Raw genomic sequence first — 13702 nt, 5'->3', positions numbered from 1 at the left:
TCAGCTATAGATATTTATAGCTTTCAGTTTTTATTTATTATTTTTAATTTTGTTTTGTGGTACGCGGGCCTCTCACCGTTGTGGCCTCTCCCGTTGCGGGGCACAGGCTCCGGACGCGCAGGCTCAGCGGCCATGGCTCACGGGCCCAGCCGCTCGGCGGCATGTGGGATCTTCCCGGACTGGGGCACGAACCCGTGTCCCCCGCATCAGCAGGCGGACTCTCAACCGCTGCGCCACCAGGGAAGCCCTGGTTTTCAGTTTTTTTATGAGAATGCATTCTTTTTATAAAGAGAAAAGGGAAATCATTTATAAAAATTTACTCATGAAATAAAAAGCAGCTTCCAGATAACAAAAGAGTAGAGGCTGCATTTAGGTATGTGTAGATGATTGTGTGGGTCACACTTACTCTACCTTTGAGGTCACGACCTAGAGGAAGGGAGAGTCATAACTACCCACCATCACTCCCCAGTGCTGACTAATGCTCTGAGTAAATTAATACTAAATCATTTCAAATAAGCAGGCTACTAGAACCCAATCAAAGACAAGAATGGAAAAAGACAAATCCCACTCATAAAATAAAAATTCAGGAAATTGCTAGATAGTGGCTTCTGATGAAGCAGTGCTCTAAATAATCTTTTCAAGGTCATCTGGTTAATTTATGCTGCATTTGTAAGTTATTGCGTATTTTTAAAATTAATGAAAGATTTAATTATAGCAGGGTTGCCTGTGACCTTTTGTGAAATGACTTCATCATAAATCTGCAGGTATTTCAGAACTGTTTTTCAGGTTTCTAATAATTTGTTCTTAAATTAATGACATCCAGCCAGTGAAAGGAGTTGAGGCGGAGTAAAAGGATTGAGTTGGGATTTGTGGTTTCCTAGCAATGGCTAATTCTGAGTCCTGGACGGAGGTGGCAGAGAAGATGGTGTGTGACTCACCAGAATCCACAGCTGGTTTAATTGTTTACTTAGAAGAATGAGAAATAAATCCAGTGTGTCAATAGGGGAGACTGCAAGTAGCCAGTCTGGGTCATTGAAGAGCCTTTGATTTGGGGCACGTTTATCTACATGTCAATGTGGAGGCAATACCTGGACCAATGGGAGACTCCCTCTTCCCTGGTACCCAGCGGGGTGTCCCCCTCATTTGTGAACTGAAGGTCTGTGCCTGCCCTCCAGCCTGCTGGCCAACCATGAAGTCCAGTTTAGATTCCGTCACCCTGGTATCTCTGACCTTCACCCACCTTAGGGGCTTGGTGAGAGCAGCTGTCTCTGGAGGGGAGCTCATTTCCCTAGAACCCAGAATACATCATTGTCTGTGTCATTCTGATGACTCATTCTGCCCATTAGACTGTGCAGAGGAATGACAGATCTTAGCACATCAAAGAAGATCATCTCTTAGAAGAACCTAGTAGCACACATTTATAGTTCCAGAGTTGCAGGCTAGAGCTTGGAAAACCCAGAGCTCTCTTTAGACACAGAAGCCTTAAGGAAAAGCCAGCAAAATGTGGAAAGTGGGTCTTGCCTGAAGCCTTCCCTGGTTAACCATAGCCCGGGATGCGATCACGTTCTTCCAGCAATTACTCATGGTGCTATTGTCACATGTGGCGCACCATGCCTCAACCTGCAAGCTGCAAAGGTATCCCCATGAAAAGCAGTCAGTGTTGGTGAAAAAATTGGGGTTCAGGTGACTTGGGTTCTAGTCCTTTGTGTTCTTGAGCAGACCACTACTTTACCTGGGGCTTGGTTTCCCCAGCTAGCGGGTGAAGGGGTTGGGCCAAAGGTTTAGCCCTAAGGACCCTTAGTCTTGAGTACTAAGACTTAATAGTTCTGTTTGCTCTTTTCCACGGCCCAGGAACTCCCAACTAGAGGCCAAGCCAATGAAGATTGTCATAGTTCAGGTTCAAGTACATCATTCTCCACATAGTAGGTGCTTTAGACCTTGAGACAAATTGGGCCATAATTGGAGCTCTCTAGGTAACATCTTCTCTGCCTATTTCTCTTTTCTTACTCCCTCCAGCTGTGCTTTCAGTTTTATATATTTCATCGTGTTTTCTGCCTTCTATGCAAGCAGCCTAAGGGACCGCCCCCCCCCCGCCCTGTGCCCATACCTCTGTGCCAAACTGTGCGGTCAAATGATGGCTAATGAGTCACAAAATGCTTAAGTGGGGATATGAGAGCCTTGTTGAAAGCGGTGCTGAGAACTGTGTTATAACATTAGCAGCAGCCGCCTGAATTGGACTCCTGGCTCCAAGAACTGTTCACTGCGTAACCTTTCACTGCGCTAAGGGTGACACTCAAAACACAGGGAAAAAAATGCTACAAAAATTCAGAGGAAAGAGATCATTTTTTCTTCCGAAGAAGGAAAGGAGTGGAGAAGGAAGAAAGATCACAGAGCACATAGTAGAAAAGTTAGCATTTAAATTAAAACCCAAAAGAATAATCCATCAAGAAGATAGAAGAATCTCAAAACCTGTATAGTGCAATGATTGCATAATACAAAAACTCAAGGAGAAATGGAAGATTCGAAATGTTATAGGGGAATAGTTTAATAAACTTCACATAGAAACCAACAGACCAGGCAGTCCAAAAGTTAGTGTGGTTTTGGATATGAATGACACTATTGCAAGCTTGATTTAAGAGAATATATATGCAACCCTCCACACAACAAATAGAGAATATGTTTTCTGAAAAAACATTTAATATATTTTTTTAGTTGACTACATACTGGGTCACATACAAAGGCTGGACTAATTCCAAAGAGCTGATACCATTGAGATGATATTCTCTCTGTTCAATGAAAAATTTTAAATGATAAGAAAAATAAATTTAAAAAACCCCACCTCATCTGCTTAGTTTTGTTTTTTAAAAGAGAAATCAAAATAGTCACTACAAAATACTTAGATTTGAAAAGATTTCCTTCTCCTTTCCCCCTTTCCAAGAATTACTGCATATTATTTGACTTCAGACTTGCAGAATGGGTAGGAGTTGGACAAGATCAGATGTTGGGAAAGGCATCCCCAGCAGAGGAGGCCTCACATGAATGTCAGTTTGAAGCCTAGCTCAATCTTGACTTTGAACACGGCCCTAGGGCCTCAGTTTCCTCATCTGAAAAGGCTACACCTAAGATTCTCAGGCCTTGTGTGGAGGATTCGGGATAATAATAGCCGGGGAACATTCAGCAGAGTCTCTGGCACCTGATAAGCATATGCTATCAGTGGGGGCCATCAGTGGTGGCCATTATTAGTATCAGGGCATAGGAGTGGCATAAAAGTGGAGTTGGTGAATGTGAGAGATTTTGTAGAAGTGTAAGAAAAGGATTGAGTGTCAGGCTAGAGGTTAAGAGAGAAGACATACTGAGGGCTGAGTCTCTGCTAATGCAGAGGTTTCTAGCCTGACGTCTGAGAATTCAGTTGAGGCAGTAACAGAAAGAGGAAAGTCAGGAAGAAACCGGCAGAGTCAACTCTGGCCTTGTTCTCTTTCTTAAGGTTTTCTTCAGGCAGGCAGAGATGGGAGAGGTGGGGGTTACAGGAGCTCAAGGTACTGGTGCTGGAGTGACTGAGGAGGGTAAGGGAAGGGGGAGGGCCTGGGGCAGCTTGATGACAACACAGTATTATCCTAGTGGAGTTCCACCAGATGTTCCCTCAAAGGTCAGTCTGCAGTGACATCCTGCTAATCTAACTCCCCACGCACTATTGGTTATACCTTTTGCATATTTCCAGTGGTTTCCTAGTGATGAATTCTTGTTCTTTTCCTCGCAGAAGGATTGTGGTCAACCACTGTCTCCTTGAAACTTCTTTCAGCTTTTATAACTGTATATAAAAGTTGGCGTATGTGGAGGTCAAAAAAAGAACCAGGTTCCTGTGCAGGGGAGAATCAGGTAACCCAGAGTTGCTCTCCTGTAAAGACGAAAACATCTGTACGTAGCCTGCTCCTCTGATTACATTTAGTGCGGCATTGTTTCCACCTAAATTATAGCAATTATATAGGAAGATCCCCTTTGAAATCATTTAATTAATGAGTAGCTATCCCTCTGTGTGGATGGAATTCTAAGGAAGTCTTTTATTTTTGTAAACCACATCCCTCCCTCAAATTAATCACTTCCCTACCCACAAGGTTTACTCAGGTCTGGATGGTGGATTAGAGAAGGTGTGTTATTTAGGGTCCCAGCAAATCACAGTTGTTTGTGGGAATCCTAGCACAGACCGTGATGACAAGGGGTAGAGAAACTGCTGCTATTTCTCCTGGATTGTTTTAGTCCTCCTAAACCTCAAAGGACACACAACTCAGCCATGTTCTTTGGCCCAGAAATAAGGGTAGATAGAGCTATTACCCCAATTTTGGAAGAAGTGGATGGTTTTGCTAGATTAATTCTACCCATTAATCAACCCAGAACTGTTTATTGAGCATCTGTTATATGAAAGAAGTGCCAGTGGAGACAAAGATGAATGACTCTAATTGATAAATCCTTTGTGTATGGGGTCACCAGGAGACAGATAGCTTGTCTACCTGGAGGTAGACATAGGGATTGAAAGGACATAAACTCTTGGAAATCATCTTTAAGGAGCCATGTTCCACCTAGACTATTTTTGCATCCCATCCTTTAAGTATGCGTGTCACTGCTTAAAAATTATCTTCTGTGGGCTTCCCTGGTGGCGCAGTGGTTGAGAGTCCGCCTGCCGATGCAGGGGACACGGGTTCGTGCCCTGGTACGGGAAGATCCCACATGCCGCGGAGCGGCTGGGCCCGCGAGCCGTGGCCGCTGAGCCTGCGCGTCCGGAGCCTGTGCTCCGCAGTTGGAGAGGCCACAACAGTGAGAGGCCCATGTACCGCAAAAAAAAAAAAAAATTACCTTCTGTGAGGAAGCTGAAAGCTTGAGAGATGAAGTGATTTGCTCAAGGTCACCTAGCTAATTTAGTGGCAGACAAGGACTAGGAAAAGACAAGTTTTCTAGTTCCTTGCCTACTACTTTTGCTACCGTGCCCAGACCACCTGTATGTTCAAAGTTAAACAACCACACAAGAGGACACTTTGTGACCAGAGTCACATCAGCAGTGCAGACAGATAGCAACAGAGGAGTTTAATAGAAAGAGAGAGATGGTCTCAGGTTTGTAAAGCCCAATAAGAAGGTGAATCTGGAGTGGAGCCAAAAACTCTCAAAAAAAATCCAGGTGACAAGGGAAAAAGGAAAATAAAAACAGAAGTAATAAATTTTAATAGATTTTTCCTGAAAATCCATATTGTGAAAAATGGCTCTGAGAATTCATTTATTTTGTTCTGTGGGGGGGAGTAACTTTTTCAGGGGAACTAAAGGGTAGGCTACCTGTTTCCAGACAGTCGTATGTATTTATGTATAAGGTGTCTACTTTCTGCAAGGCTCTCTAGGAGATGTCACACACACACACACACAAAGGACAAAGCCCGTGCTTTTTAGGTTAGTATTTACCTTGCAAGAGGAATTTTGAGCCAACCCTATCGAAACCTCTTGATGAGCAGGGCCTTGGGTATGAGTCTGTGGGGGTCCCAGAAATGAGAATGATGGCGATGGTAATGAATATTGTCAACTGGGAGTTTTCAAGATTTTCACATACATTATCTTGGGGTTTTGATTATGTTGATGAAAATATGCTTTGAGTTAAGAAGGGGGACTGGGGATACATTTCTGAAGAAGGAGGTCAGAATAGTTTATCTTGGTAATTGCAAGGAAGTGGGACTGTGGATGACAGTGAATTTGAACACGCTAGAAATTAGCTTTTTTGCCAAAGACTTGAAAATGAAGCCACCCTCTCAAATTGCCTTGTTCCATTGGTACCCAGTAATCAGCCATTCTTTGTCAAGCAACTATTGTTGAAAAGCTTTATGTGGTCCAAAGAAGTATAAGAACATTCCCAGCCTTACAAAGCTCTCTAATTGGTTGCTACAAATTTGACCAAAAATACAAGAAAATTAAATTCTGGGTGAGTGGTCTAGAGCAGTGTTTCTTAACAGGTGGTCCTGGAGACAACAACATCACCATCACCTGGGGAGTTATTAGATATGCAATGATCAGGCAGCCAACGCTGCTCATTAGGAGGCCTGGGTGTGGGACAGTCTATATTTAACAAGCTCTCTAGTTGATTCTGATGCAGACAGTGGGGATCCTCTAGTCTAGAGATAACGGGACCATTTGAGTTTCTGAGGAACGAGAGCTCAGTATTGTTGGAACAGTCACAGAAGACTTTCTAAAAGAAGTAGTACCTGTTTTGGGAATTACATTATCCTTTTGGAGATGTTCCACATCTTTGGTTCCTCCACCCTAGCCATCTCTTGAGTTTTTGTATTCACTTCGTTTATGAGTCACTTTGTTTCCCAAAATGTTACCACAAGTGGGACGAAGACGCTGCCCCTGCTTTACTGGTGATAAGCTTAGAGGAGCATTTCCAGGAGATGAGAGGCTTGTATCTGCGAAGTTGATTTCTTGCATTATTATTTAGAAACAGTCTAGGCTTTCTCTTGCTCCAGTCCAGGACCAGGTGGATCTAGTCAGTGTTTATCACCTCTAAGTGATGGAGGTGGTTTCTAACCCCTCTGACTTCCTCTGCAGGGTTCTCACTCCTGCAGATCCTGTTGTGAATTTTAACATCTGTTCTAAGGGTAGTTACGAAAAGGGATGAGAAATGCTTGAAATTAAGTTAGTCCTTATTGTATCTCCGACTTAGTTTGCTGTGTTTCTGTCATTTCTTCTTCTTCCATGAGCTCCAATCAGAAGAGCAGTGAATGAATCCAGTATCGAACAGAATTAGGAAAGCCAGATCTTTGCAAAAGAGAGACCCTGCGTCAGAGTCACTTATGCGCTATAGGAGGGGGCCCACCATGAACTGAGAGTGGATGGAGAGACAGGAGTACATCAGTGTCTGAAAGTTACTAAGGGGTTTTACCCTACTAATTTCAGTTGGGATCCAGTGAGAAAATGAACAGAGCTCATAATCCTAACATTCAATGTTTAAAAATTTTCATCTGGCCCAGGAAAATGACCCCACGGGAGAGCATACTAGCCAACCCCTGAGTGGAAATATCAGTGTATCAGTTTACAGTTTGGGGAAGGACCTGGAAAACATGGTGTAAGGAAATTTGGGTTAGAAGCCAAAGAAATACTGGTGAAAGGAAGGCACCTGCGGGAACTGTAGAAGAGAAGAATCTAAGTTAGTCCACAAGTTCTGAATGAGCCTCTGTTTTATGTTCAGTTCTGAAATGAGCCCTCAGATCAGAAACAGATATCCCTAAAAGCCGGGAAGGCCAGCGACATGGACATCCTTAGAGGCTCAGGGTCAGTTAGACCACACATACTTGGGTGATGCCAGCATCCTCTTTAACATCAGCCCTGGGAAATGGTTAAGCCTGAGCTTGAAGTTCTCTGCTTACTAACTCCTGAGCCGTTCCTTTCCTGTGTGCGCAACTTTGTCTATTAGAAAGATCTCTCACATTTTGTAAACTTTTACACTTTTTTGTTATTTTTTAATACCCAAGAGATCTCCCTAGAGTGCCCATTTATTGGTCTTCCCTCCACTGCCCCTTCCTAAGTCATCCCCAGGTTAACCAGCCATAGTTTTATACCACTCCTTGCTTGGATTGGTAGATGAAAAGTGGTCTCAAATCATATCGCCATTTGTATTATTTCTTGTGCCTCCTGTAACAAATTACCACAAACTGGGTGGCTGAAAAAACAGAAATTTATTCTCTCATAGTTCTAGAGGCCAGAGTCCAAGGTCAAGGTGGCAGCAGGACCTCGCTCCTTCTAGTGCACTAAAGGAGAATTCGTTCCATGCTTGTTCCATCTTCTGATGGCTCCAGGTGTTCCTTGGCTTGTATCTGCATAACTCATCTTTGCCTCTGTCTTCACATAGCCTTCTCCTCTCTGTATGTCTCTCTTCTTTGTATCTCTTATAAGGATGCTTTTCATTGGACTTAGGGCCAGGATGATTTTATCTTCAGATCCTTAACTCACAACTTCAAAGACCTTTTTCCAAATAAGGTCACATTCACAGGTTACAGGGAATAGAACATGGTCATGTCTCTTTGGAGAGCCACTATTTCATCCAGTACATCATCTGAATCCCTCTCTTTTTCAGTGTTCCTTAAACTTTGGGAACTGTGAACCCTTTTGGAAATCTGATAAAAAGATATGTAATGTCTCCATAGATAAATACACACAGGCCAGTAAATGCATATTTTATTGCAAACTTCAGGAGATTCAAACTCCACTACCACCACCAAAGCTCCTACATGTATATCCTTCTTGAATGGTGACATCCAACACTAAGTACAATTCTCCTTTGTTATGTAGTTAATGTAAAACAGACCAGGATAGTTCCTCTTTTGTTCTAGAGAATATACAAAATTCTGCATTCATTAATGCATTCTAAGGTTACCTTAAGTATTTCTGGTCTCTCTGAAGTGTTTACTTACATTAATTACATTGTATACAAAAATTCTTAAGCTACATCGTCATCGTGATTATTATGTATCCTGAGCCGCACCAAGCCCCATTTCTTTTATCCTGTACTTATGTAGTTGCCAGGGAGGGACCTGATATTCTTCCCTGCTATGTCAGCCTGTCTCTTCAGTTTGTCAAGACCTTTTTGGGTCCTGATTCTGCCATCAAGCATATTGACTGTTTCTTCCAGCTTTGTGTCATCAGAAAATGCAATTTCCAATGATGACCATTATTTTCATGTTGTCAAGTCATTAATGAAAATGACGAACGAGAAAGAGCAGACAGCAGAACCTTGCAGCTGACTACTCACCCCTCCCTCCTGGTTGATTTTAATGCCTTAATTAGGTACTGTTCAGCCACATAAATTTTACTAGCACCTGGCTCATGTTTTTTCATCTTTTCTTCAAGACTGCTACGGCAGACCATCAGATGCCTTGTTGATATCTGGGTAAATCATGTACCTCATATTTTCTTCTTCTGTTTGCCTAGTAATCCTTTCATAGAAAGGAATGGGATTCATCTGACATGATGTATTTTGTGATCTATAGAATAACTGTAAACTGTTTGGAGTAGGTAGAGCGTTTTGTTTTTTGTTTAGCATCACTAATATCCTGCTACTCAGAGTACTCCAATCAGGGAAGACTTTCTGGAGGAGGTAGCATTCGAATGTGGGAGGATTTGGATAGGCTGGATAGAGAGGGAAGAAGACATTTATCAAGGTTTCTCCCACTGTTTATTTTTTCTTGATGAGCTTTTAACCTTATTCTCCTCTCTTAAATAGAAACTTTTTATGAGATAACTGTTTTGTTAAAGATTAAAAGTTGACTGACTCGTGACCTTTCCGTGAACTGAATCAGAACTAAATGGGAGAAATACCTTAGCGTAGACCTGGCATGGATGTATTGGATTTGGAGACCAATGAATATAGCAAGAATGCAATAGAACGGAGAGAACGTGAGGGCAGGTATCCCACGCAGTACTGGCCACACAGTCCAGGGTATTCTAGCCTCTTGATTCCTACTACTCAGGGCTGAGGGAAGATTCATGCAAAGATCATACGGTTTTACTAAAGGAGAGACCCACAGTCAGTCCCTCAAAGTCTGCTTAATCTTTTTTTTTTTTCAGTCAAAGCTCTAAAAAGCTTTATTTAACGAGTAAATGACAGGACATCAAAAATCATTTCCTAAGGTGTATTTTAAGTTGTGTGATCTACAAAACAATTCTTTCTCCATTTCACAATTTTAATTAGCCCCACCCCTCCCAAAGCATCCTCATCTTTCAGATAGAAGAAGAAAATGTCCCTTGAGGAGAGTTAGTCTCTTAGGTGTCATTATGAGGATATTTGAACTTGGGAAGAGGAGAATCCAGGGCTGTGATCATGATTAATTCTTGCTGGAATGGAAGCCGTCCGATTCCTTGAAAGACTTCAGTGGGTTTTGGTTCCCAGCATGACTGGTCTCCCCTTTACATCACTCTGATAGATGCCTTGCATTGTAATTACAAGACATGCCACCTGAGTGGAGTATGGATGATCAGTCTTTTTTTCTATTTTTCTAGAAATGATTGATCATTCATGTTTATAGGGCTATCAACTGCTGGACTTTGAAAAGGTCAGTATTGATTAAGTGGCGCAGAAAGTGTGCTTCTTTGCTATACATAAATATGAGTTCCTTTTATGAGACGACTGATTTTTCAGGGCAGGGGGAAAGAGGGTGGTATTCACATGAATTAAGCAATGAGAATTTCAACTAAAACACACTTAGATTCAGTCAGAATATTGGAATTGGCAAGGTCATACTTTAGATTAGCTAATCCACACCCACCCCTCCCAACATACACACGTACAATTTACTTTACAGATGAGAAAACCGAGTCCCTGCCTGTGGACATCAGTAGCTATAACAGTAGTGCTTGCTTTGAGAAGAAGACTAGATGTGAAAACACGAGGAGCAGGTCTACCTGTGGAGAGGATTGTAGATGTTTGGGGAAGATTTTTCCTTCACCATACCTTTCTATATTTGAAAGCCTTCCTGTAAAGCACATATATTACTTTTGCAAAAAAAAAAAAAAGTTGGTTTTACACCCACAGTGAATACCTTGTCAATTGGCCGTACTTGTGTGGTCCGTGGACTTCCCCTCAGTAGCCTTCACAGACCTGGCTTTAGAAGAATCATTAAAGTCCGGGCTGCAGTTCAGCCCTCTCTCCCTCCAGTCTTGGTGCACTAGACTAGACGCTGTGACTGACTACGGGGCTTTATCTGCTTGCCTTTCTCATTTGTCCCCTGAACACTTAGAGTTTTTGGCCACTTCAGCCTCCACTCGGAATGGCAGTTGGTGAAGGTGGACTACAAATCTGTCTTCAGCCGGCGCTGCAGCAAGGAGGATTATGAGACCTGGCGCCTGCTCAATCAGGTACAGTGCAGGGCGGGTGGTCCTGTCCTAGGAAGAGGGGCCACTGCAAGCCCTGTTTGGTCCTATCGGACCTTCCTGTTTGCGGAAGGAAAGTCGTGGGCCATCTGGGGATAACGGTGGGTTTCGGGGGAGGGATTGGAACCCACACACCCAGGTCTAGCAGGGGCAGGTGATATTTTGGGACCCTTTTGCACCCTGGAATCCTGATCTACTCATTGAAATCACCGAGCAGCCTAGGGAAGTGGTGATAATGGTAACCTGGGATTTTAGTGCTGCCCATGTGGAAATAAGCCCAGAGAACTAGGAGACCCCACCAACGATGTGATCATCTCACCTTTTACTGGGAAGCATGAGAGCATTTCTCAGACCAGCCTGAAGTCAGGACCCAGGAGCGTTGTGGACAGGACCACAGAGAAGGGGTGAGAGGTGGAGGTGAGGGGCTCTAGCAAGGCAGATATTTAGTGCTATGCAACATAGGCAGACTTCTTTTTTCTTCAGAACTATTGGGTCCTTATAATTTGTACCAACAAATTGTTATCCTCCTCTCTGTGCCCTTGACTAGGAATAAGGACTTGGACACAGTGGTTTATCATAGGGAGGGAACTTATTGGGTCCACTTCAATTTTACTCTGAAGATGATGTGAAAAATATGCCAGAAGTGGGTTCTTTTCCGCTGGAGTTTCTGCTGATGCCATTCGGGCAATTGCCGGGTGGTCTGTGAGGATGACCTGGAGTGTTTGCATTCTCTGTGGAGGTGGAGAAGAAACAGGGCTAAGTAGCCATCACTGGCTAGGTTGGGTGGAGGGACAGTGATAGGCCAGCCTCCCATAGTGTTCCTCTTGCGGGGTAGTAAAAGATAAACCTTTGAATCTTGGAAACTCCTGAATGGTTCCTGGGAGGGAGATTTCTACATAGAGTGACGAAAAGAGAATGAAGAGGCTAACGCTGGTTTATTTCACCATCTCTGTGTTTTTCTGCCTCTCTCACTATGGACTTCCTTCCTAAGGGGGAGCCTTGCATCATGGGAGAAAGGAAAATATTCAAGAAACGCAAGCCAGGAGCTCAGTGTGCCCTGGGCCAAGACTCCTCAGGGACGGTGGTCTCAGAACCCTGTGTCTGTGCCGACTGGGACTTTGAATGGTGAGTCCCTGGGCATCTCATTGCCAATTCCAGCTAGACATTTACTGGTTGGGGGGATGAGGGTGAAGATGAAGCTGGGGAGGAAGGCATGACTAAGAGATAGGTGTGTCTGCTGGCCTATGGGCCTCGCTGCCCCAGTTCCTGGCCAGATGGGATGTCTGCATCCCTGGAAGGAGGACAGGAGGAGGCGATTTCACAGGGAAGATCACTGTTCTATCAGAGCAGCATGTCCAAGGGGACTTCTTCCCATCTTCAGTTAGCATCTGTCCTGGAAAGTCCCAGAGAGGTGGGGCTGGGCACAGAGAGCTCAGAGAGCTGCCACCTTGGGCAGTTACCTCCAGAAACGTTAGCTAGAATTATGCTCTTCCAAATGAGCTCTCTTATCATCATTTCTTTTTTTCCCTCTAATGACAACCACAAAGAATGACTTTGACTCTCACCTATTAGCTAATGACTCACAAATTTCCAAATATTTACCTCCATCTCTGGCCTGTCTCTCCTCTTGGATGGGGACATTTGTGTCCATCTGTTTACTCAGCATCCATCTTCCCTTGAATTGCTAATAGGGATTACGAACTTGGTGTGGCCAAGCAGAATTCTTCCCGAACACCCACTAGTGGAAGCAGTTTTTCAACTTTTCTTAAGCTACCCCCCGCCCCCATCCCAGACCAGTTTTTCCAAATTCAATAAAACACACTGATATCCACTCGGTTGCTTAAGTCAAAATCCCAGGAGAGCTTGATTTTTCCCTTTACCTTCAGGTCCAGGCCATCCACAAGTCCTTGAAAGTCTCTATTAACAAAACACATTCTAACTCAAAGCACCTCTACCCATGACCACTGCAGTCTGGATCACTCCAACAGTTTACTAACTCACTCTCTGCTTCTACTCTGGTCACCCTGAAATCTATCCAAAATTATATTTTACAAACCCAAGTCAGATCTTATCAGTCCTGTACTTGAAGCGCTCCAATGGCTCCCCCTCTTCCTTAAAATATAACCTAATCTTCTTTCTTTGCTCCACTGTAGATGACTGGCCCGTTGCCATTGCTCCTTAACTCCTTACTGTTCTCCCCTCATTCACCATTTTGCAGCCACGCTACTGTCTCCTACGCTTTGATTAACCCAGACTCATTCCTAGCAAAGGAAACAGCAGGTACAAGGATTTCTTCCACATCTCAGCATGGCTGGCAACTTTGGATCACTCATGCCTCAGCAAAAGTGGCAGCTCCTCAGAAATGCCTTCTGAGACCATCTAGTCTCACCTACACCCTGGCACTCTCTGGCACATCACCCTGTTTAATTGTCATCTTAGTGTTAATCACAAATAGAGAGATTGTGTTTTTTGATTTCTTTGTTATTGCCCATCTTTCCCCAGTAGAATGGGAGCCTCTCACTGTTGTGGCCTCTCCCGTTGTGGAGCACAGGCTCCGGACGCACAGGCTCAATGGCCATGGCTCACGGGCCCAGCCACTCCACAGCATGTGGGATCTTCCCGGACCGGGGCACGAACCTGTGTCCCCTGCATCCGCAGGTGGACTCTCAACCACTGTGCCACCAGGGAAGCCCTGAAGGTTGTTTCTTTTAGGAGAGTCAAAAACCTTCCCAAACCTGGGAATGGGTGATCCCATCGGTGATCGCAGCGTCATCCCAGGCTGATTCCAGTTAGACGAATTCTTCCT

General features: G+C 43.9%; 1 protein-coding gene across 1 annotated transcript in view; it reads left to right on the top strand.

The window, feature by feature from the left end:
- SORCS3 (sortilin related VPS10 domain containing receptor 3) overlaps window positions 1–13702 on the top strand; it is a 595228-nt gene that overhangs the window by 536684 nt on the left and 44842 nt on the right. The window contains exons 15-16 of the mRNA XM_065894299.1: window positions 10764–10881; window positions 11888–12021. Coding sequence (XP_065750371.1) covers window positions 10764–10881; window positions 11888–12021 — 252 coding nt within the window. The remainder of the gene's footprint in view (window positions 1–10763; window positions 10882–11887; window positions 12022–13702) is intronic.

This window comes from Phocoena phocoena, chromosome 16 (assembly GCF_963924675.1).
Source record: "Phocoena phocoena chromosome 16, mPhoPho1.1, whole genome shotgun sequence".
NCBI lineage: Eukaryota > Metazoa > Chordata > Mammalia > Artiodactyla > Phocoenidae > Phocoena > Phocoena phocoena.
Note: the sequence above shows the minus strand (reverse complement) of the source record. Positions and strands in the feature narration are given on the sequence as shown.